General features: G+C 44.6%; 1 protein-coding gene across 7 annotated transcripts in view; it reads left to right on the top strand.

The window, feature by feature from the left end:
• VPS13D (vacuolar protein sorting 13 homolog D) overlaps nt 1-24,472 on the top strand; it is a 249,077-nt gene that overhangs the window by 59,957 nt on the left and 164,648 nt on the right. For all 7 annotated transcript variants that reach the window (XR_009399590.1, XR_009399591.1, XM_059375825.1 and 4 more), the window contains exons 26-35: nt 1,213-1,435; nt 6,697-6,907; nt 9,227-9,398; nt 9,569-9,681; nt 12,080-12,292; nt 15,690-15,955; nt 17,283-17,416; nt 21,047-21,202; nt 22,377-22,587; nt 23,519-23,593. Coding sequence is in view for 5 of the 7 variants with exons in the window: in XM_059375825.1 (XP_059231808.1) it covers nt 1,213-1,435; nt 6,697-6,907; nt 9,227-9,398; nt 9,569-9,681; nt 12,080-12,292; nt 15,690-15,955; nt 17,283-17,416; nt 21,047-21,202; nt 22,377-22,587; nt 23,519-23,593 (1,774 nt within the window). In the remaining 2 variants the exon portion in view is untranslated. The remainder of the gene's footprint in view (nt 1-1,212; nt 1,436-6,696; nt 6,908-9,226; nt 9,399-9,568; nt 9,682-12,079; nt 12,293-15,689; nt 15,956-17,282; nt 17,417-21,046; nt 21,203-22,376; nt 22,588-23,518; nt 23,594-24,472) is intronic.

Consider the following 24,472-nt stretch of genomic DNA (forward strand, 5'->3'; position numbering starts at 1 on the left):
AGGAAGGTTTTTTTTTTTTTTTAATATTTTATTTATTTATTTGACAGAGCGCGATCACAAGCAGGCAGAGAGGCAGGCAGAGAGAGAGGTGAGGGGAAGCAGGCTCCCCGCTGAGCAGAGCGCCTGATGCGGGGCTGGATCCCAGGACCCTGAGAACATGACCTGAGCCAAAGGCAGAGGCTCAACCCACTGAACCACCCAGGCACCCTGGGAGGAAGGTTTTTAATGTCGAAATATTTAAGAGCATTTGGAAGCATTGGAAAGCAATTTGCCTTCCAAAAAAAATGCGGAAAGTAAGAACTTTTTTTTTCCCACTGTTACTTGTGAATCGCTGTACTTAAGAGAACTGGGAAGAACAGTATTCCCATCTCCTTTTCAGAGCTGCGAGGCGTAAACACATAGGGCAGTGCTGGCTGGAAACCCGTTCTTCCCCTTCCCCCCAGCACGCCTGTGAAAGTGGGTCGATGGTGGCAGAGCCCTGCAGACAGGTAGCATGGAGGCTTGAGTGAAGTTTAAAAGTCAGTTATTGAATCATTCAGGTGAAGAAGATTTCCACTGTTAGCAGAGAACCGAGGGTACTAAGTATGTATGAAAAGCGTGTCGTGTTTTCAGTAGAATTAATTTACGTTACTCAGTATTTGCCCTTAGTTTTTATGCCCTTAAACAGAAACATAGTAAGGATGGCCAGCCTCCTGTGGTCTTCATTTTGTTTTCATTTGCACGGTTACTTGAAGAGATGAGAAATGAAGCCCAGACAGAGTGACTTCTAGGAAGTGTAGACAGGCTACCGTGGTGTCATTCCTTTGGAACCATGTTGCTGTAGATATGTTCTCTTAGAATTACAGGCCCCTCCCCTCCAGCAAAGCAGTAACATTTTGTATGGCCGAGAGCTCTGCCTTCGCTGTGTCTGACCTAGACTGAACCAACAGTTGGCATTTCAAGCCAACAGATAATATATTCCTGCAAGATGGCTGTAGTTCTCAGTAGGTGTTGAATTATAAGTAACATCTCTGCAAATAATTACACATGACAGGAAAGATAATGACCCTGTTACCCTTTTGTTTATGGGATTTGGGGGGCTTGGGAAGTGCCAAGTGGCATAGAGTCTTTGAAGAGCCCAGGGACTGGGGTAGGATTTTCAGGAGAGTAAGGATTAGTCGCGCCATTCCTACTTTCTAGTTTTATTTTTTTTATTTTTTTATTTTTTCCCAGGAATCTGTGCCTTCAGCATCCCCAACAGGTACCCCCAAACACTACATGAGGAAAATGACAAGCACGGAGGACCCAAAGGGAGCACATTCTGAGGGGCTGTTCATGATGCCTCCTGCTGGAATGAGTCTAGGCAGCCTGAGGAGTGAGTCTGCGCTGAGTACTTCGACCAAGCAGCAAGGGCAACAAGCTGCGCCCTCCGCCAGCCAGCTTTCCGGTAGTCCAGGTAAAAGAGGAGGAAGGAGCCACGTGATGAAGGTGGGGAGTTCAGGAGACTGTGGCAGGTTCCTCCAGAGGATGCATCAGAGTGGTAGCAGGTCTTTAGTGATAATCTGATTTTGGTATTATTTTAGAAAGCTTAAGAGTCTCAGGATATAGATTTTAGCAGTGGGCGACTTCTGAAGTACAGTTAAATTAGCAAGAAACAGTGTGAATAAAGAGGTTTAGATTGTCTCTTAGGACTTTTTCCTCAAGGTCAAGGTGGTTGCCAGAAGATGGTGATAGTAAAACTTGGATGATTCCTGTATCCTTAGCCATATCCTTGCAAGTCACTGTCAAGACGCTGTTTTCTACTCAATTATTATTCTATTTAATTCTAAAAAAAACAAAGAACTCTGAGAAAATATTAGTGTCAATTAGGTAACCACAGAGATACTATAAGTAACAATTTTGCAAAGATAGGAACTGTCCCATTACTGGTGCTCTTCTCTGGAATTTAAGAATGAGTTATTCCAGATGAGAGCCTGATTTTGGCCTTTTGCGTTTTTTTAAAGATTTTATTTATTTATTTGACAGAGAACGCAAGCAGCAGAGAGGCAGGCAGAGAGAGAGAGAGAGAAGCAGGGTCTGCACTGAGCAGAAAGCCTGATGCAGTGCTCGATCCCAGGGTCCTGGGATCATGGCCTGGGCCGAAGGCAGAGGCTTTAACCCGCTGAGCCACCCAGGCGCCCCGCGTTTTTTTAAAAATTAAATTGAACTAAATTTAATTTTTTGTTTTATTTTATTTTATTTTTTTAAGGTTTTTAATTTTTTGCTTTATTTTAATTCCAGCATATTAACACAGAGTGTTCTATTAGGGTTGAGGTATACAGTGCAGTGATTCAGTGCTTCGTAGTCACCCTGTGCCCATCATGACCAGTGCTCCCCATGGTCCCCACCACCTGTTTCCCCACCCCCACCATCTCCCTGCTCATAACCTTCAGTTTGTTCTCTATAGTTAAGATCTGGTTCTTGGCTGGTCTCTTTCTCTGTCTCTCTCTCTCTCTCCCTCTCTTTTTCCCTTTGCTTGTTTGTTTCTTAAATTCCATATACGAGTGAGATCATATGATATTTGTCTTTCTGTGACTGACTTACTTCACTCAGTGCAGTACTCTGCAGCTCCGTCCGTGTCCTGGCAAATGGCAAGATTTCATTCTCTTTTATGGCTGAGTAATGTTGCATTGTGTGTGTGTGTATGTATTAAACATATATACACATATATTTATATACAGAGATATATGTTTTTATATGTATAGAAATATATATATATTTACCACCTCTTTCCTTTTTTAAGATTTTATTTATTTTTGTGAAAGAGAGCATGCGCACAAGCAGGGGAAGAGGTAGTGGGAGAGGGAGAAGCAGACTCTCCATTGATTAGGGAGCTGGACATGGAGCTTGATCCCAGGACCCTGGGCTCATAACCTGAGCAGAAGGCAGAGGGTAACTGACTGAGCCACCCAGGCGTCCTGTATACCACCTCTGTCCATTCATCACTTGATGGGTACTTGGACTGCTGCCATAATTGGGCTATTGCAAATACTGCTATAAACATTGGGTGCATGTATCCCTTTGAATTATTGTTCTTGTATTTGGGGGTAAATACCCAGTAGTGTGATTACTGGATTATGGAGTAGTTCTATTTTTAATCTTTTTTTTTTTTTTTTAAAGATTTTATTTATTTATTTGACAGAGATCACAAGTAGGCAGAAAGGCAGGCAGAGAGAGAGGGAGGAAAGCAGGCTCCCTACTGAGCAGAGAGCCCGATATGGGGCTCGATCCCAGGATCCTGAGATCATGACCCGAGCTGAAGGCAGAGGCTTAACCCACTGAGCCACCCAGGCGCCCCTATTTTTAATCTTTTAAGGACTCTCCCTACTGTTTCCCGGTGACCGCACCAGTTCGCATTCCCACCAGCAGTGCAAGAGAGTTCCCCTTTCTCTGAATCCTCACCAATACCTGTTGTTTCCTGTGTTGTTGATTTTAGCCATTCTGACATGCATGAGGTGGTAGCTCATTGTAGTTTTGATTGGCACTTCCCTGATGATGAGTGATGTCGAGCATCTTTTCATGTGTCTCTTGGCCATCTGGATATCTTCTTTGGAGAAGTGTCTGTTCAGGTCTTCAGCCCATCCTTAAATTGGATTATTTGGGTTTCTTTGGTGTTAAGGTATATAAATTCTTATACTAACCCTTTATCAGATGTGTCATTTGCAATATCTTCTCCCATTCAGTAGGTTGCCTTTTAGTTTTGTTGTTTCCTTTGCTGTGCAAAAGCTTTTTATTTTGATGAAAAATAATTTTTTTTTGGCCTTTTTGTTTTGTTTTTAAATTTATTTTTGTTTTTTAATCCTTTTTGATCTTATTTTATTTAAGCCGGCTCCTTGCCCAGTGCAGAGCCCGACTTGAGTCTTGATCTCATGACCCTGACATCATGACCTGAGCCAAAATCAAGAGTCAGACGTGTAACCGACTGAGCCACCCACGCGCCCTATTTGAATTTTTTAATTTATCTCTACACCCATCGGCTTGAACTCAGGACCCCAAGATCAAGAGTTGCTCCTCTGACTAAGCCAACCAGGCATCCCTGGCCTTATGGTTTTTAAATGTATTCTGGGTAGATGATGGGTAGGATAAGTTAGAGAAGGAAACAGAACGTGATTTGCCACAAAAATCCATCCAGTGTGATCAGGCTTTGAGAGATTGGGACACTCACTAAGAAGGCTGTTGCATGTCTTTTGTTCTATGCAAGGACTAACTGTACTGGGTACTATTTACTCCCTATAGTCCCTTGTGGTCCTAGAGGTGACGGGAACGTGTCTTATGGTTGGATTGATGATTAAATAAATGAGATTATCCTGATCATCATCACACTGTTGTGATGTTGTTGATGTGATGTTGTTGAACACTTCCTGTGTGCCAGATATCATGGCACATTGTTCCATAAATCATTGGATTTCATGCCACAGCACCCCTATAGAGTTTCATTTTTATCCTCATTTTACACACAAAGAGACAAAGACTTAGAGAGATTAAGTAGCTTAACTTGCCCTGGGTAGTGCGGATAGTAATTGGCAGAGTTGGACTATGAGCTTGGGCAGTTTGATTGCAGAGCCGAATCCTTACCCTGCATGACTCTGTCTACCAGTCTCTATAGGTACTGGGTGTGGAGCATAGGTAGTTTGCGCACACGGTGCCAGTGACATTTGTGACCTTGGGCCGTTGCTGTGAGGACAGTGATGAGTAGGAGGAAGGTAGGCGAATGCCTCAGAAATGATTTAGGATGTTTTAGAGATCGATGGAAAGATCTCTCTCCGAACAATATTTCTTCTTCTGGTTTGCTGTTTGTTTCTGGAATTCGTTTGTGATTAAGATGGGATTAAAGTAGTGGTTTGCAAACTGCTCTATGTATCCTTGGGCTTCCGTGATGACCCGAAGTAATCTCTGAAGCCCTTTCCCCCCCCCCCCCGCCCCCTTCTACCAGATCAGTTCCGCTTCTGTCTCTTCCACGTGTTTATCAAAATAATAAAAAACAAAGAACTGCTATATTTCTTTATTTAGTGTGTGTGATTTAACGTGCATTTATTCGATCACTAATGAGGTTGGATATATTTTCATATACATGCTGGGATGATTTTCTTTTGGCAATAGATCGCCTATCACATTCCTTGCCAATTTTCCTACTTGCATGTTCTTTTCTTACAAATTTTTCCAAATCTTTGTAAAATGGGACTATTTCTCTATTATCTGTCAAATATATTGCAATTTTTTCTCCAGTTTCTCTTTTGCCTTTTTTGTTCATGATGTTTTCATCTTGTACTACTCTTTAATTTCCATATAGCTAGATCCATTTTTACTTTCCATTGTGTGTTCCGCTTCTGATAACACACTCAGAAACACCTTCCCTGTGTTTTATCATCCCATGGGGCAAATACCCTTGATTATTTTTAAAAATAACTTGAGAATTATTTTGTTACATTTTCCCCTCCTCCTGCTTACCTCAAAAATTCTCTTTTGGGATTTTGATTGGGATTATATTAAATAAACAGATTAATTTGTTGGAGAATTCATAAATTTAAAATTTTATATTAGAATATAAGCTTCATAGGGAAAAAGATATTTGTATGTTTTGTTCACTGCTGTATCCTGGAATAGTGTCCTGGACTGAGAAAAGTAACTGGCACAGAGTAGGTGTTTAAAAACATTTGCACAAATGAGCTTTAAGCCTGAAGACCTGATAGATGAGATGTGGACTGAACACTGTTATAATCCGGCTCTGCTGTGTACTACATGCTGTTAGACACAGCTCCTGCCACTCTGCATAGGAGATGAGAGGCGCCAAGCAGGCCCCACGATGTGGCCATCGTGAGATGTTCTGGGGAGGAGAGAATGGTGCAGGAGGAAAGAACAGAGAGGACCCAGTCGAGATCGAGAGGGGAGGGCGACGCCATAGGTAAGGCTGTTCAGGCAGCGGAGGGCTTGGCAGTTTTGGGGAGACAAAGGCCAGTGAGCCTGAGGCTTCAGGAGGAGGGTGGAGAATGGCTTGAGATGAGGTTGGAAAAGTAGGCAGTGGGCTTATGCAGGGTTTTATAAGGATTTAGGGGGAGTTTATAGAAACAACTTTGGATTAAGCATAATCATTAAAGCGTAGGAGAAAGAGAATGTTACGGTCTCATTTATTTTTTTAAGGATTAGTCAGGTATTTTGCGGGCAGAATGGTTTTGTGAGGGCCAGAGGGAATGGCGTAGGTATACTGGGGGGGGGAGTTTCTAGAGAGCCAGGCAGAATGGCAGTGGTTTGGATGAGATCAGTGGTCGCGGAAATGATGACATATTTGTTGGAGAAGAGAATTTCGGTGCTGGAAAACTTTGAAGGCTTTGAGTTGTGTCCTCTCTACATGAGACCTATATCCTATAGGATATCCTTGGGAGGGATGGCTGTCCAGTCATGTCGGTCATAAATCCTTTAGGCTCAGCTCATGTCTCAGGACAGTAGCATGTGCGTGATGCGGAAGGGGAGCAGATGGGAAGGTTCCAGCACGTGGAGTGCCGCATAGGGAGGCCTTGGTGCTGGAGTGGAGACTTTTGGACACTCAGGTTTTTGAAGGAGACAGTTCCAAACGTTTTCTGAAGACAGAATGAACTTTGTTTACCTTTTTAGTTTTGTTCAGGGCTGGTCCAGTCTGGGTCTTACTTTCTTTATTCTCTCTCTTTCCTTGGGTCCATGTAGAAGACCATGTCTGCCTGCTGGATTGCATTGTCGTGGACCTACAAGACATGGACATCTTTGCTGCAGAGAGACGTCCTCGAGAGTATTCTAAGGCCTCAGAGGACAGCAGTGGAGATCTGGTGTTCCCTTCCTATTCCGTGCGGCAGACGGGAGGGAGTCTCCTAACTGAGCCTTGTCGGCTGAAACTGCAGGTGGAAAGGAATTTGGACAAGTGAGTGGTTTACATCTGGATAATTGTCTGTCTTTGGTAGAATCTTAATAGCTTGGCAATCAGTACTGTGGAGGTAAGTCTGGAAGAGAATAGGTGTTCACTTATTTCTTCCGTGTAGCAAATGTTTATTGAATCCCAGCTGTGTGCTAAACATGAGGGCTACTGTGATGGGAAGAAAAACCTGTCTTTATGGAGCTTATGTTGTGTTGATACAGGGATATAGGAAGGCAAATTAGAAGGTGATTGTAGGGGCGCCTGGGTGGCTCAGTGGGTTAAGCAGCTGCCTTCAGCTCAGGTCATGATCTCAGGGTCCTGGGATCGAGTCCCGCATCGGGCTCTCTGCTCGGCAGGGAGCCTGCCTCCCTCTCTCTCTCTCTGCCTGCCTTTCCATCTACTTGTGATTTCTGTCTGTCAAATAAATAAATAAAATCTTAAAAAAAAAAGAGAAGGTGATTGTAATTTAGGGTTTGACTCAGTGTTAGAGACTGTGTGACTGGGATTGCCCTGGGACCTTGGAAACAAAGACGAGGAGGCGCGGGTGTAGCACAGCTTTTGGTGGACGTAGGGAGGTGATGATGGCAAGGAAAGTATTTTGGAAGAGGTCACATTTGGATTATATGTTCCAAGCACAATAGATCCTGGACCTGGTGTTGCTACTTAGCCCGGAGCTCCATTTAATCAGAATAACTGTTGAGCTGCTGTTCTGCCCATTTGGCTCCGTTAAGCAATCTCAAAGTACTCCATAAAGGCTAATGAGCTGACTCTAAATGACCTTTTCATTGGCCTCAAGTATGGGATGCTGTTCATCTCTGCCGTTTAGAGCATTGCTTCATTGTCATTACTGCTGTGGGATCGTCCGGGAAACATCTTAAATGTGAATGTTCCCAGACCCCACCAGAGACCAGTGGAACCTGGCTCTCAGGGCTAAGCCTTGGGTGCATGTAAGTGAGGTTCCCTGGTGTGGCCTGGGGACCACGAGCCCGGACAGGAGCTGCTGTGCCCCGTGTGTGATCACTGTCTGTTTGGGGCATTCGTTTCAGAGAAAGCAGCAATACTTGGCATTTCTGTGATAAGCAAAGACGGTGCGTGGCTGTCAAGTAATGAAGAACGTTCTCGTTGGCTGCATTTTGACAAGCCGTCCGGTTACTTGTGGGGAGTGCGATTCTAATCCGTCTTTGGCCACTCTCTTCGGGGTTCTAGGGTTTGGGCAAACCGTTTAATACTCCTTTTTTGTTTCTCTCTAGATTAACGACACTAACATCGTGTAGCTGCTCTCTCTGGGATGTTTGCATTTTATTCTTTTTTGTTATTCAAGTGCTCCCTGGCTGGCGCTCAGTTATGCTTGGCATGGGCTCTCTCTGGTTTTCTGGCCTAGCAATCTTAGGAGGAGCTTCGTTATTTAGAAATGGAACACTTTGTTTTCTTTTCAAATAATGCTTTCCCCCCCAATAACGTGCTTTGTTACTCTGATTGTGTAAACTTGACCCGCTTCCCTTCCATCCGCATTTATGTGCAGGTGATTATAGCATCAGCCCCGACAGGCAGCGATAACTCCGTACGAGAGACCCTCTCAGCGGCTTGCGCCACAGAAACAGGGAGCTGAGAGGGGGCCCGGGAGTCCCTTCCAGATTTTTTTTTGTGGCTTGCATCACTGCTCTTTCTTCACTTGGTCACTATATAGATTTTTCTCTGCACAGTTACTTTTTACATTCTCCTTTGAATCCCCATCCTCTCCGCACTCCGAGCGTGGTGTCTGCAGCATCCGTGGGGCCCGCTTCTCCCTGGGAGGGTGGAGGGCAGCTCTTCAGTGTGGGGACGAGGTATGCTACCCCCAGATCCGGGCATCTCAGCCCTGCTCCTGCCCGTCTCAGCAGAGACAAGTGACAGATTCAGAGTTTATCCTGATGTCCCATCTGGGCTCCGTCTGAAACCCTGGAGTCTGCCTTTAGTTATCACGGAGTCTGAAGAGTTAAGTGAAGCGGTCGCTGTTTCTTCATTGCCTCCCCAAATGTAAAGCTAGAGCTCTTTCTGGGTCTCATGAGATCTTTTTCCTCATTAATCAATTATTTGGCTAATTCAGATCTGGGGACGTTGTAAGTGCATATTTTGAGAGGAAAAGTGTTCTTTGTAGATGACACAGGATACTCAGTTGTGCTCACCTGGTTTGTTTGGAGCCACATGAAAGTTTTATTATCGGAAGTTAGAGACGAACCGATGGATAATGTCGGGGGGCACAGTTCAGCTCTTTCTTGTGTTTGGGTGTGAGCTTTGTCAGTGTTACTGATTTGTTGGCCAAAGTGACTTTTTTTCTTTCCTCAGAGAAATAAGTCACACTGTGCCAGACATTTCTATCCATGGCAGTCTCTCCTCAGTCCACTGCTCCCTGGATTTGTCCAAATACAAGCTGATCCGGGGTTTACTGGAGAACAACCTCGGAGAGCCCATAGAGGAATTTATGCGGCCTTACGATTTACAAGACCCAAGAATTCACGTAAGTGAGATCTCGCGCCGTCCCACAACCCTTAACTCTCACAGTCGCAGCCGATGGCCACCTCGTGCGTGGATCGCTCCAGCTCACCTGCGGAGAGCTGATGGGACGACGAGCAGATTAATGTCTTGACATTTTAACCCCCTTTTCAGACTGGCGTTTTCCTCTTGCAGACTGTTCTCAGTGGAGAAGTGTACACGTGCATGTGCTTCCTCATCGATATGGTGAACGTGAGTCTGGAGCTGAAAGATCCCAAAGGAAAAGAAAGTACTGGGTCCTTAGCCAGGTATGACTTTCACGGTGCTGGTTTATGCCTGGTGACCCACAGGACTGTAGCAGTACTGCAAGCAGTACTCGTATTTCGCTTTAGCGTAGAGCGGAGGTGGCAGAACGGTGGTTCATGACGGAGGTGGTCTGCACAGTGCGTTTTGGTTGCTTTTTCAAAGTTTAAATTCATTGCTTTATGAGTAAAGACAGGTTATTAGGACGTGTCAGTGACCTCCACACCTGGTGCTGAAATGGTTGCATTAGAAAGAGCTGCAGAAATGAATCAAAACTTTCCTAAGACTCTGCTGGCATTGGTTGTTTTGTTTTGTTTTGTTTTCATGTCAGCACTGTTCAAAAAAATTGGACAGTCGACACACAACGTGATGTTAGTTTCACATGTACAACAAAGTGATTCAACTTCTCCGTCCGTTTTGCTGCGCTCGCCGCGAGTGCAGGTGCCTTGTGTCGCCCTGGGACACTCCTACGGCACCGTGACTGTATTGCTTGTGTTGTACTCTTGATCCCCGTGATTTACTCATTCCGTAACTGGAAGCCCGTACCTCCCGCTCCCCTTCACCCATTCGCCTCCCCACCCTGAATCTACTGGTGTTCGGAAGCATCGACTCCAGACCCGCAGTTACGGAGAGCTCGTACTGCTGTTACTGGTACCTGTGGAGCGCACCTTTAACGTCGTGCGGTTTTTGCGGGGAGAGACACAGCAGCCACTGCAGTTGTGTGTGAGTGGCAAGGAGGGGGTAACATTCCAGAGAGCCTGCAGTGTTGTAAGGGAGGCTCCATTGGAAAAAGTCATATCATAATATACTCCTAATGTAATCTTGCTGCTGTGCTATGTCATCGAAGCTTAAAATCATAATAATAAATAAAAAGTGCCACGGACTGGAGGGGGGTGTCAAAAAAGAAGTGACAGACATGCAAGACACAGCAGGGATTGAGAAGGAAGACGTTTTCCTCCTGATGGTATGTGACCCTGGTGGCCCGCAGGCTGCTCTGTGGCCACAGTCACTGTGGCTGATAGAGCAGCCAGTGTCTCGATGTGGCAGCAAGTGAGACGAGAGTCCCTGAGTGCCCTTGAATTCACCTCACAGAGTTGGAGCACTGTCCACCTCATGGAGTCCACCATTCACCTCACAGAGTTCGAGCACCGTCCACCACCATCCGAAGCGCAGGCTGGGTGGTGTCTGCCGAAGGGGAGACCCAGAGCTAGTTGGGGAGCAGCCCTGCTCACTGCGTCCCCGGCCAGCATTTAAAAATTGGGGGACTTGGCATAAAAAGTTTGGATTTCAGCCTCTTTTGAGAAGCTGAAAGCTTTGACAATACTGGGCCCATGTTTTCATGGAGGAGCATCTTGGGCTGCCTGCACATAGCACGTGTTTGCCTGGTGATTCACTTTGTGCGTCCGTCACTTGCATGGTCTGGGCGTACCAGGAATTTGTGATTACTGGTCTGGAACCCGGACGACTGCGTTGTGTCTTCACACCTGATACCTTTTCATTTTGATCTCTTGACAAGCATGTGAGGCTGAGGCCGGGCAGATAGGACTTCTGTTTTCCAGATGGACTTTGTATCTAGTGTAAGGTCGCATGGCTGGAAAAGTGGTTCTGTATTTGAAAACAGGACTTCAAAGTCTAGAAATTTCCCTACTGAAACACTCCTTTTTTTCTTGTCTTCCTGTCAACAGTCCATCCTGGCCTCTATGTAACTCAGTTGAATGAAACATGGTATAATGAGGCTTGGGGCCCAGATAGTCTTGTGAGTCAGCAGTTTTTTTCTGATGACTAGCTATGCCCTTAGTTTTTTATAAATTGAAATAATTCTGTATGGAAGGTCATGATGGTACTGAGTAAATTATGAATTGCACATTGTAGCTTCCTCTGTTATTTATAAAAAAAAAAAGGCAGTATCGTATGTACTTCCTCTTGGTGGATCAGTTGCATTATTTCTCTATATGAGGAATGTTACTTGTTCTGGTTGCTTCTAGGAAACTATAGTAGTTATGTAACAATTGGGCAGTCTCTGAAGAGGGGAATCTGCAGGAAGGCTAGGAGTTGACAGATGAAGGTCTAAAGAGACCCTTGGCATCCCTTGGAGATTGTTAAATGGATATAACCTTCTCAGACTTGAGATGAGAAACAAGAATGCCTTTGCAGCCAGAGAATAGTAGATAATGTTATTCCTCATGGAGTTCCTATGGACAAGGTCATCTTCCTGGAAATGAAAAGTAAGAGATAGGGGTCAGTGGCACTAGATCCTTTTTGAGGAGTCTGTTAACAAAATTGGGGAAAGTTATTCCCCTTCATAATTCTCAGGGATACTTAGGACTTTGTTCCGTTGTCTCGAACTTAGATAATTTTGTGAAATGGAAGAGTTTAATATCTTGTCTGCTTTTTCCCTTTCAGATTCGACTTCAAGAAATGTAAACTGCTCTATGAGAGCTTTTCCAACCAAACCAAGTCCATTAACTTGGTTTCCCATTCCATGATGGCTTTTGACACCCGCTATGCCGGGCAGAAGGCCAGCGCCGGCCTGACAAATGTCTTCAGCTGTATTTTTCAGCCTTCCAGGAACAGCAGCACCACCCAGGGATCCATCCAGATGGAGCTGCATTTCAGGTAGTGGACCGAGACCCTGATTCCATGTTTCTCTATCAAACTTCCTTTTGTGGCCAGTGGGCCAAGGCTCTTTCAGCTTTAGAACGTCACAGGACTGAGGAGTCACTGGAAAGATAAATAGAAAAGGGCTCACCAGTGCAGCTCACAGCGCATTAACTCGATATTCCTGTCACCTTGCAGTTGCCTGTATTGGCCAAGAGATGTCTCTGTTGCCTTAAAAAAAAAAAAGTTTATAATTAGACCAGAGTCTTAAACTCAATCTCTCTGTAGACTGTTGTAGTATGTAGAGCAAACAGAGGAAGGAAGAAATGATTCTTGTTTAAGGGGAAAGAAGATGTTTGGTCTGTAGAAATTACAGGAACGTGGTTTTGACTTGAATTATTCCTTTATCTATGCACGTCTTGCTAACCCATTTCTCCATTTAAACGGGGCCTCTTTGAAATAGCTTATGTTTTTCTTCCCGTTATTAGGCCAGGAAGCATCTGAAATGTGCATATAATGAGTGTATGTTTTGGAATTGTACCAATGTGGGCTTAACATCTCGATCTACCACCTTTTAGCTGTGTGTCCTAGGACAAGTTCAACTACTTTGACCGGCAGTTTTCTCCTCTAGAGGGTAGAGGGGACAAGTGTACCCACCTCACACGGTGCAGGTGGGAATTAAAGAAGTAATTCTGGCCTGTGGCGTGGCCCCGATGGTAGTTCTTATTGTTATTACCGAGGCAGCGGGTGTTATGTACAGTGTACTGCTGCGAGGTTTTATGGCTAAGGTGGGAATAGGCCTGAAAACCGTGAAAAATTAGGTTTGATCTAAAATCCTCCAACGCAAATTCAAAAGGAGACCTTTGGAAGAAACGTCATTTCTACTCTATTAGTGCCTAATGCTCTCAGGCTGTACCTACAAACTAGTAAGTGAAAAGGCTGGGACAAACTTCATGGGCCAAAAAAGATGAAGATTATTCTTGTATTCCTATGCTTGAATGTACCTGATACTTGAGTGTGCTGCGTGGGGAATTCTCAGGGTTGAGATTTCTTTTAGAGAGAGGTCATGGTCCTTCTCCATATGCCTTTAGGAAGTCTAGCAAAGTACGGTCAGATCTTTGCCTGAACTTTCTGGATGCTCTGAAATGAGAGTGCTCGTTCCCTCTAACTGTGGGCCCAGGCCCAAGCCACACACTTCCTCACTTTGATACTTAAATCCTCCCAGCAGGTCTGCAGAGTGGGTGCCTTCTGCCCAGTTTTATAGCTGCAGCAGTAGAATTGGAGGGCACTGAACGCCTCTCCAAGGTGGGTGAATGACATGCTCAGGACTCACACTGGGGCCTCTGATCGCAGCGCCCATGTGTCCTCAGGTGTGGTCACTGTGTGTCTCCTGACCTGGCTGATTGCAGTCAGATGCGAGGCTGGCTGTGATTTGTGGTTCTTTTGTTTGAAGATGTTTATCTGAGCAGGAGGCTTCCATATATTTGGTCCTTCTGCAGAAACAGTTTCTTTTTGGGTTTGTTATATTATTATTGATCTAGCTTCCTAATCTGTCAGCTAGTTGTCTCATCAATCGTATTTTTTTTTTTAAAGATTTTATTTATTTATCTGACAGAGAGAGAGATCACAAGTAGGCAGAGGCAGGCAGAGAGGGGGTGGGAAGCAGGCTCCCTGCTGATCAGAGAGCCCGATGCGGGGCTCGATTCCAGGACCCTGGAATCATGACCTGAGCTGAAGGCAGAGGCTTTAACCCACTGAGCCACCCGGGTGCCCCTCATCGATCTTATTTTTAATATACAAGGAGCCTTGGAATATCACTCTGTGTATATACTGGAGGTGTATAATTTCTGGGAGCCAAAAAGTAAAGTCTTACCTTGGTTCTTGTGAACAGAAATACCATTGTGAGGGAGAGGGGGTTAACATGTTCCCTTGATTGGAACTTTTGAACGCTTTCTGTGTCTCCAGAAGAATTGCTCTTCTGTTGGGATTTTGTGTGTCAAATATAAATCACTTCACAGTGTTTAAAGGCTTGAAATATTTTCCAGAAAAGGGTATCAGGCATACTTTGACTTTTCAGTTAGTGCATAACTCTGACGATCTGTGTTCAAAATGGGGTGGAAAAAATTTTACCGAGGGCAACATTTTTTCTCTAATACAAAAGAGTAAAGTGTTTCTGTGAAAAATGCTGTGTCTGTATGAGGGAGACATGCATCACTGTGCCCTTTCTCCAGAGGCAGTGAGCCAGGTTTAGGAGAAACAAGAGAACTAGAGAGGCCAGACTTAAAAACATCTCAGAATCAGCTTTTGCTGAATAGGAGCCCCTTTTGGGGGAGGTAGCCAGGTACGTATGGGTAGTAGCTGGAGCCCCAGAGTCACTTCGCGGCTCACAGAACAAAGTTCAACCCAGAAAACCATCAAAGGTATCCTGAGCCACTTTCCTCTGTCCCACCCGTCTCGGCCCACTCCTATTCTGGTAGGGCCACACCACGGTTTGCGACTAGGCTTGGGGTCCTCCATGGGTTTTCACCTCAAATAGAGAATTCGGGGTAATCGGGCCTACAAAGCCAATATTGTCTCTCTCCCTCCCCCAACTCCATTTCTGGGTGCTTGGGGCTATGCCCACATATAAATGTCATTTTATTTGTCCTCCTTCTCAGGCTAAAGATCTGGGTTGTCTGGTCGGATCCAGTTGGCGAATTAGTACTATTGTGTACATTTGATGTTTGTAAAGAAGTGATCCCAAATATCAAAGATAGGGTGCCTCACTGATCTTCTTGAAATAGCCTGTGGGGAAGGAACTGACATTTACCGAACACACACCTGTTATGTGCCTGGTGCTTTGTCTTTTACCCTGTTCATGTTTCTCATTTTTTAACTGAGGAAACAGGCTCAGAGAAGGTAGGCGACTTATCCAAGATAACACAGCTTGTAAGCGACTGGATTTGAGTCCGTGCTCTTTATACTGCACCGGGATTTCTCGGCTTCAGCACTGTTGACGTTTTAGGTTAGACACTTCTGGTTGCGGGGCTGTCCTGTCTGTTTTGGGATGTTTAGTACTATCCCTGCCCTCTGCTCTCTAGAGGCCCATAGCGAGCCATGCCCCCACTTTGCGTTGTGACCAACACAGACGCCTCCAGATGTTGTCAGACATCTCCTGTGGGACAAAATCACTCCTGGTTGAGAACTGCCAGAGGACACTATACTGCTTTCTTACAGCATAAAAATGTGATGAGCTTTTGAAAATATACACCAAGTATCTTATTAGACCACTGTTCAGAGTTTACTGATACCCAGAGCAGTCAATTTTAAAAATACGGGAAAAACACCTGCCCAAGCTGAGTAGTATACTTGCAAGTTAATAAAATACATTTCTCCCTTCCTGTTTTATTTTTTTGTTAAATCTTTATGCTTGCAGATCTACAAAGGATTCGTCCTGTTTTACGGTAGTTCTCAACAATCTGCGTGTGTTCCTCATATTTGACTGGCTCCTGCTAGTCCATGATTTTCTTCACACTCCCAGCGACATCAAGAAACAGACTCATGTTACTTCTTCTCGCCACCGTAACTCTAGCAGTGAATCTGCTGTAGTTCCCAAAACTGTGAAGAGTGGAGTAGTTACCAAGCGGTCTTCCCTTCCTGTGTCCACTGAAAGGCACCTGGAGGTCAAGGTCAACGTAACAGGTGAGCCTGTTGTCGTAGGTGTGTTGCAGTTGTGAGTCACTGATTCTCAGTCTGCATGGTAGGCTCAATATGTGTCTTCTAGGATGATTTTTCTGTCATCTCTGTATCTTGATGTGAGCACTTATACATTTGCAGACCAATGAGTGTCGGAATCCGTGACCTTCATTTTCTGCTGTGAACTGCGGGCTCCCATTCAAGGTTGCAGGGTTCTGGGCCCTTGGCTCCACCAGCCCATGGCTGTTGTCCAGCTTGAGTGCTGCCTGGCCACTGGTCTTTTCCCCGAGTGTTAACTCTGGCTTCAGTTTTCTGTTTGGTCTTTAGTGCTCCAACAGATGTGCCTTACTGAGTTTAGGCAAATCTGATATGTGAAAATTGCAGGATAAATAAGTGAGGGGATCATTATTTTCTTTGCAAAAAGAATATGTCCCTTTACAAACAGATTTCCTGTGGTTTTTGTTAACTAGCGAACTCTCCTGGTAGATCCGTATGTATTTGTGGATCTACTATCGTGTTGCTGCCGTAGCCCAACTACCGCTCAGGGGTTTGGAAGAAGCAGGCCAGCACAGTGCGCTCCGAACAGATTTAGTTTCAAAAGTTCAGTCTAAACAAGGGGTTTGATGAAAACGAAAAGTAAATTTGCCATGTACAAATGAGTAGGAAACTGTCTATATTTAGTAATTTCAAAAAGATCTATGTTAAATTAGTGTATGTTCTTTGTAAACCACTTGAACAGCTATGTAGATGATGCCGTGCCTCCCACGGCCCACCAGCATTAGGACGTGTGTCTATTTCTGGGTTTTTAAAATAGGCCATTGCTTGGAGAAGGGGTGATATCCCGGGCTTCTGAATATCTCATAGTCCTCCCAGGAGACTTAGCTTAAAAATACATTCTACAGATTTTTTAAAAAAAATTTATTCATTTGAGAGAGAGAGAGTGAGCAAGCCAGAGCACAAGGGGGGAAGTGTGAGGGGAGGGGCAGAGAGAGAGCAGGGAGCCTGATGTGGGACTCCATCGCAGAACCCTGAGATCATGACCTGAGTGGAAGGCAGATGCTTAACCAACCTAGCCACACAGGTCCCCCCTTAAAAATACATTCTAAAGAGAGAAGAGAAGCTGCATCCCAGTCTTTTCTGCCTGGGCAGATACAGAGAATTTGTTCAGGCTGGTGGTAAAGCCAAGTGTCGACAAACATCCTGGAGCGCAAGTCTTGCTGGCTAATCCCCCTCCCCTCAGCCTCCCCAGTGTAAATGCATCGACTACTTTGCAGCAGCCTGGTGTTTTCCAGCTTCCCAGCTTTGGCTTGGTTGACCATGCTGTCCTTTCCAGGCACGGAGTTTGTGGTTGTTGAAGATGTGTCCTGCTTCGATACCAATGCCATTATTCTCAAAGGCACCACAGTGCTCACCTATAAGCCCCGATTTGTCGATCGCCCCTTTTCAGGGAGTTTGTTTGGCATCGAGGTAAGAAATCTATGTGTCGATCAAAACACTCAATGTTTGGCTTAAGAGAAAAGCATTTGGAAGAGAATTTTACCTGCTCGGCTTTCATTAGGGGAAACCATTGATGGAGTCGGGGAACTCTGGCCCCTCTCTCTTTGGTTTGTCCTCAGATCTACCAGGCTATCCTTATATGGGCAGTCAGTCCTCCAGTGTCAGGCTGTAAATAATGCTGAGAGATGGGACTTCTGGGTCTCACATAGTCCCTTCCTCGAGAAGTTCAGCGAGACTCTTGCAGTCCCCAGTACTCTGCAGGCCCCTGCTGTGCCTTCAGTGGCTGTGGTCTAGCCCTGGGGAAATTAGTCAAGGTGGGCAAGTGGTCCTCATTTCCCTGTGTCCCCTTCCCTGTGTTGAATTGTCATCTCTGTGAAGACTTAGGGCTTTGTGGTCTTGGAAACTTGTTTATATGAGGTGTGAAGGATTTGATGCATTATCCTTTCAGGAATATCTCATTTGTAGAAGGATATCTCTGAAGAGGCATGCCTAACCTAACGGAGTGAGTCTCTCATAGTGCTGCTTGAGGCTGTAATTTAATCTCATGAAGGAGATACTTGGCGTTGGAGTGGCCTTCTGTAGCCTGAAAATTACATGATGCAATATTGAGTAAAAACTGCTTTGTTTCTTTTAAGGTCAGGGGCCGTGGAGAGGGAAGGAGAAATGAGGCAGATTATTATTTCTATCAAGTGTTCTTAATCTGCTGATCTCTGCTGACGTTCCTCTTGTTATAATATTAGAATATTGGGTCCAGGTTACTCATCATTCCCTTTATGATTGAACTTTTCGTGCCCTATTCTTTCCAGTTGTATTTCAGAGGTTGAATGAACAAAACTTTTTTCACTGTCAGCAGCTTATGGCACTTTTTTTTTTCTCTCGCAGCAGATATAGCTCAATATAATCTGTAGAGATTTCACTTCTTGATTACTTGTTGCTCTCATGTCACGAAACCTCAGTTTGAGGGGAAGGATTTACGTGCTGGTGTGATGTGAGCTGATCATGAAATTGTCGCTCTTTCCCAGCCTCTCCAGTACCAGCTTTTTTTTTTCTTAATTTTTATTTATTTGACAGACAGATCATAAGTAGGCAGAGAGGCAGGCAGAGAGAGAGGAGGAAGCAGGCTCCCTGCTGAGCAGAGAGCCCGATGTGAGGCTCGATCCCAGGACCCTGGGATCATGACCTGAGCCGAAGGCAGAGGCTTTAACCACTGAGCCAGCCAGGTGCCCCTCCAGTACCAGCTTTGAATGGAAAATGTTGGTGATTGATTAATGACCTGCCAGGAACAATTGAGTTTTGGGTAGCAGAAGGCCCTGAAGAAAAAAGGAAAATGAAACTTCTTTTGCTCTAAGTCTTAGAGAAACTGTATTATTTGAGATTCCTGGAAATTCCTTTCAGTCTTGTTCCTCAGGCAGCACAATTGGATCTGAATTTTAAGACCCCTCCCCTGGCTTCACGCCCCCCACCCCGCCGCCGCCCACGCCTCGGTCCATCACTGGGGCAGAATTTATAAAGGAAGCCAAATGAGTTGATTTTGACTATGGTAAAGGAGCTTGGTTTCACATATTTTCAGCGCTAGAAAATGGCCTCCATCCCCCCAAAAGGGGGAAAAAGGGAGAGCAACATGAATGCTTTCTTCTATACTGTTCTTTCTTCCTCTCTTTTTTTTTTCTTTTTTTCCAAAATTTTGTTTAAACTTTACTTAGTTAATACGCAGTGTAATATTGGTTTCAGGACTAGAATTCAGTGGTTCATCACTTATACACAACACCCAGTGCTCATCAAACCAAGTGCCTCCTTAGTGCCCCTCCCCCACCAGCCCCTCCCCCACCCACCTCCTTCCATCAACCCTCCGTTTGTTCTCTGTGGTTGAGAGTCTCTTATGGTTTGTTTCTGTCTCTCTTCCCCTTCCCATATGTTCCTCTGTTTTATTTTTTAAATTCTACATATGAGCAAGATCATAAAGTATTTTTCTCTGACTTCACTTAGCATAGTACACTCCAGCTCCATCCATCTTGTTGCAAAACACAAGATTTCATTCTTTTTGATGGCTGAGTAATATTCCATTCTAAATATATATAGATCAAGATCTATAGATATCATATCTTCTTTATCCATTCACCAGTCAATAGACAGTTGGGCTGTTCCCGTATTTTTTTTTTTTTCCCAGATTTATTGAGAGAGAGAGAATGAGCAGGGGGAGGGGCGGGGGAGAGAGAGAATCCTCAAGCTGACTCCATGCTGAATGTGGAGCCTGATTCAGGGCTTGATCCCAGGACCCCGAGACCTTGTCTGAATCGAAATCAAGAGTCAGCTACCCAACTGACTGAGCCACCCAGGCACCTCCGGCTATTGTTGGTAGTGCTGCTGCTATGAACATGTACCCCTTTGAATTTATGTTTTTATATCCTTCAGGCAAATGCTTAGTATAATTGCTGGACCGTAGGGTGTTCTATTTTTAACTTTTTGAGGAACCTCCATACTATTTTCCAGAGTGACTGCACCAGTTTGCATTCCCGCCAACAAAGCAGCAGGGTTCCCCTTCCTCCACATGTTACTTTTAGCCGTTCTGACAGGTGTGTGGTAGTATCTCATTGAGATTTTGGTTTATATTTCCCTGATGATGAGTGATGTTGAGCATCTTTTCATGTCTTAGCCATCTGGATGTCTTCTTTGGAAAAATGTCTTTATATCCTCTGCCCATTTCTTAATTGGATTATTTGTTTTTTTGGGTATTGAGTTTGATAAGTTTGTGATAGATTCTGGTCTTCTGTACTGTTCTTGAAGTACAAAGATAATTCCGTCTTAGAATGGGAGTCTTCTCTCCCTTCTCTCTCTCCATAAACACGTTTATTGTTAAACTTTTTTATTATAGGACTTTTCAAACATACACAAGTAAACAGATTACTCTAATGAGCCCCTGTATAGCCCATCACCCAGCTTTAGTAATTAATGTGTTTATTTTCAATTATGAAAGTAACAATTATATTACATCAAATTGAGGGAGGGGAAGAGAAAATTGCCCATCCCTTTGTCTGGACTCTCTGTTGGCATTTTGATGTGTTTCTTTCCTTAAGGTCATGGTGTAATAGTACTTTGATTGCACCGTTTGTCCTCATAGCGCATGTGGTAACTACCTGCCTGTAGGTAGTTCCATGAGGTCTTTTTAATCATCTCTTTTAAATGATGATAAAAGGGTCCGTTGAGTAAATGTGATATAACCTGGGCTGCTCTGAATTGTTTTTGTTAACTATTAAATAATGGTTCAGTGATTTTTGTTTTCTGTAATTTGCATTATTTCCATAGACTAGTTCCTAGAAAGATGTAGGATTATTGAATCAAAGTGTATGTGTGAATTTTTGGACCTTTTGCCATGTGACAGTGCACTGCCTTTTATAAGTGGGGGAGGACCACTGACCACCCTTCCGGCCGTGGGCAAGAATGCCGGCCCCCCCTTGACAATATTTATTTCATCAGTTGTTGTGGGTCTTTTGATAACACGGGGTTGATTGCTGCCGAGATAGTGGGTTTTTTCCTGCTGATGCTTATTAGACTCTTCTAAATCAGACATTAATTCTTCCTATACTGCATTTCATTCTCTAGGTGTTCTCATGCCGACTAGGGAACGAGCACGAGACGGCTCTTTCAATTGTTGATCCAGTTCAAATTCAAGTGGAGCTCGTGGGGAACTCTTCCTACCAGAATAGTTCGGGACTGATGGATGCGTTCAATAGTGAAGATTTCCCACCGATCTTAGAGGTAATGATAAAAAACATGTAGACACATCGATACACTCTCAAACAGTGCCCTGTGCCTGAACACGGCATATTTACTCTGCTCAACTCAACAGTGTTTTTAGCACTTTGGCAAATACCAAAGAAATATGACATTGTCTCTGTCCTAGAAAGTCTTTCAGTCTTGTGGAGAATGAAAGACCTGTTCATTACCTAGTATCACGTTGAAGTTTTGTGAAAGCTGGCAGAAGGCAGACCACAACAGAGGGAGGAGTGTGGATTGTGGGTGGAACCGAAGGTAGGGACAGGATATCAGTAGATAGCAGAGAACAGTCCACGTTAGGAAGTAGCTAGGTTGGGGGCGAAGGGGCCCAGCCAGCACAAGACAGAGGGAGGTCTCCCCAGAACAAAGATGTCCATCCGGGAGCATGGAGGATGATGCCTGGTCAAGGTGAAGCTGGGCAAAGAACACAGATGAATTTGGTGTTTTATTTCTTTGGCCCAGGAAGAACAGTTAATGCATTGGAACCATGGGAGATTGAAAGGGAGAGAAAAGCCCTGTTAGTTTTTTATCTTTGAAGACAAAATACGTAATCAACCAGGTGCCACCCCAGACGTTCCGGCAGTTACCCCAGTTTTAAGTGGCCTTGCGCTGGTGTCTGCATTGCTTACTGCTGGCCGCTGTAGTGTTGATGTGGGAGGGAGGCCGGATGTGGGGAAATGCTAGTGTGGCACTGGACTCATTTAAGGTTATGTTTGGAGAAAGAAGAGGTAATTTTTGTTGAGTGGTCAGTTGGTTTCAGGAATTAAAAAGATTAAATCAGTCAAAGCAAAATGAGTTCACAGAATGCTGCTGATACCCCCCCTTCCTTGTCCGAGCTGTTCTCTGATTCTCTACTTTGATGATTAATCTTGTAAGAAAATTGTTCAACTGAAATATTCATTGCTGTGGTAGATTTCCTAGCTTTTCATTTTTTATTTGGTGTAGTTTTGTGAACATTCAACCTCATAGCACAGGCATCTTACCTTATGGCCCTTCGTGCTTAATTTTAAGATCTTCCCAGTCTTCAAAATGAAAAATTAATGTGGTGTCTGTGGAACTTCTAGAACTTGAGTTGGGAGCTAGACATACATGTGAGAGGTGTGGGCGTAAAAGCAAATTCAACTTGAAAAAACTGCCGCCTTCTCAATTTTGTTAGATTCAGTTACAAGCCCTGGATATCCGGCTCTCCTACAACGATGTTCAGCTGTTTCTTGCCATTGCAAAGTCCATCCCAGAGCAAGCCAGTGCTGCAGCGCCGGACCCAGTGGCCCTGGAGACCAGCTCTGTTAGCAGTTCCCTTCCCGGTGGGACTCGGGCTGGAGAGGAGATCAGAGAAGGTTCCAGACACACCCTAGATCCTGTCTTGGGTAGGTGTTGAACTGTGAAACCCAACTCAGTCTGCCTAATAGTTCCCCTTCCAGTTAACTGTTCAGATTGTCTTTTGCACAATTAAATTGTTCAGAGTATAATTGTATGTCATTAAGTGTAATTATAAGTATGATGCTATAATTTTTTAAAAATTTAAGAACAAATACAACACCCCAAACCGACTGCTGTAACCTACACTAGTTTTCCTTTTACCACTTCTTCCAGAGCTATATGGATAATGCTAAGGGCTAGTTTTAAACATTGAGTTTTTCTCCCTTGTGTTGATAATACTAAATTTCAGTTTTAAACTTTTATGAACACAATCAGTATAGGGAAAAGACTCTTAAAAATTTCAGGGTGCACTTTGGTAAGTCTCTAGGTTGGAGCCCATTTTTTTTTTTTTTTTAAAGATTTTATTTATTTATTTATTTGACAGACAAATCACAAGGAAGCAGAGAGGCAGGCAGAGAGAGAGAGAGAGAGGGAAGCAGGCTCCCTGCTGAGCAGAGAGCCCGATGTGGGGCTCGATCTCAGGACCCCGAGATCATGACCCAAGCTGAAGGCAGAGGCATTAACCCACTGAGCCACCCAGGCGCCCCCCATTTTTTTTTTTTTAAGATTTTATTTATTTGACACAGAGGGAGAGATCACAAGTAGGCAGAGAGGCAGGTAGAGAGAGAAGGGGAAACAGTCTCTGTGCTGAGCAGAGAGCCCGATGCAGGGCACGATCCCAGGACCCTGAGATCATGATCTGAGCTGAAGGCAGAGGCTTAACCCACTGAGCCACCCGGGTGCCCCTGGAGCCCATTTTTGCCTAGAGAAACAATGTTTTAGCCACCAGCTTCTGAATTTCTTTCTTTTTTTCCTTTAATTAGTGAGTGGACTCATTTCTCTAAAATTATTTATGAAAATTATATACTTTTTTCCTAGAGTTACAGCTGGCTAGACTGCAGGAGCTGGGATTCAGCGTGGATGATTGCCGCAAAGCCCTGTTTGTGTGCCAAGGTATTTGCACCAGGGTTTTCATACCTGTTGTTCATTTTGACAATATACTTGCTTCCTGTCCCATCCCCCCCATACCCACAAGGTAACTGAGAGAGCCAGACTGTATTTTGACTCCCCTCCATGGTTTTCTGTGCGCTGAACATGACCTTGGGCAGGGCTTAGTGAGGAGCAGCAGTATTTCATAGGGGATGAAAACTTGGGCTCTGGAGCTGATGCTTCTGATGTGTGCCGTGCTGCTGTTTTGATTACTCATTGGTGATTCGGACAAGTCACTTAGCCTCTCTGTACCAGTGCTTCCTTATCTGAAAAAAGAGGATAGGAGGACTCCCCTTGGAGGTTTGGTATAAACAGGCAGTGTCTCCAGAGCACCACGGGAAAGTGCCTGGCACCCAGCAGGTGCTCTGATGCTCGTGGCCAGCGCTGCTGGCAGTCATGGTAATGGTGCTGATGCGGAGAGTCAGTGCTGCTGAGCTCCCGTGTGCCTCATCCTGGGTTTTCTTGTGGGATCTTCATAGCCCTTTGAGGTGGACATCACTGTCACTGCTTCAGATAAGGAAAATGGCTCAGATAGGTAAACTGGTCTGAGGTCACCTGTTAGTGAGGGGCTAAGATACACGGAAAGCCAAGCCTGCCTGTGTTCTTTCTGCTGCAGCAGAGTCCCTCCCACCTTCCTCTCTGTTGCCATTTTTCTTAAAACAGGAAGGTAAAGCAAAGGCTGCATTTTTTTTTTTAAAGATTTTATTTATTTGACAGAGAGAGAGGAGGAAGCAGGCTCCCTGCTGAGCAGAGAGCCCGATGTGGGCCTCGATCCCAGGACCCTGAGATCATGACCTGAGCCGAAGGCAGCGGCTTAACCCACTGAGCCACCCAGGCGCCCCC

The sequence above is a fragment of the Mustela nigripes genome, chromosome 14 (genome assembly GCF_022355385.1).
Source record: "Mustela nigripes isolate SB6536 chromosome 14, MUSNIG.SB6536, whole genome shotgun sequence".
In the NCBI taxonomy this organism is placed as follows: domain Eukaryota; kingdom Metazoa; phylum Chordata; class Mammalia; order Carnivora; family Mustelidae; genus Mustela; species Mustela nigripes.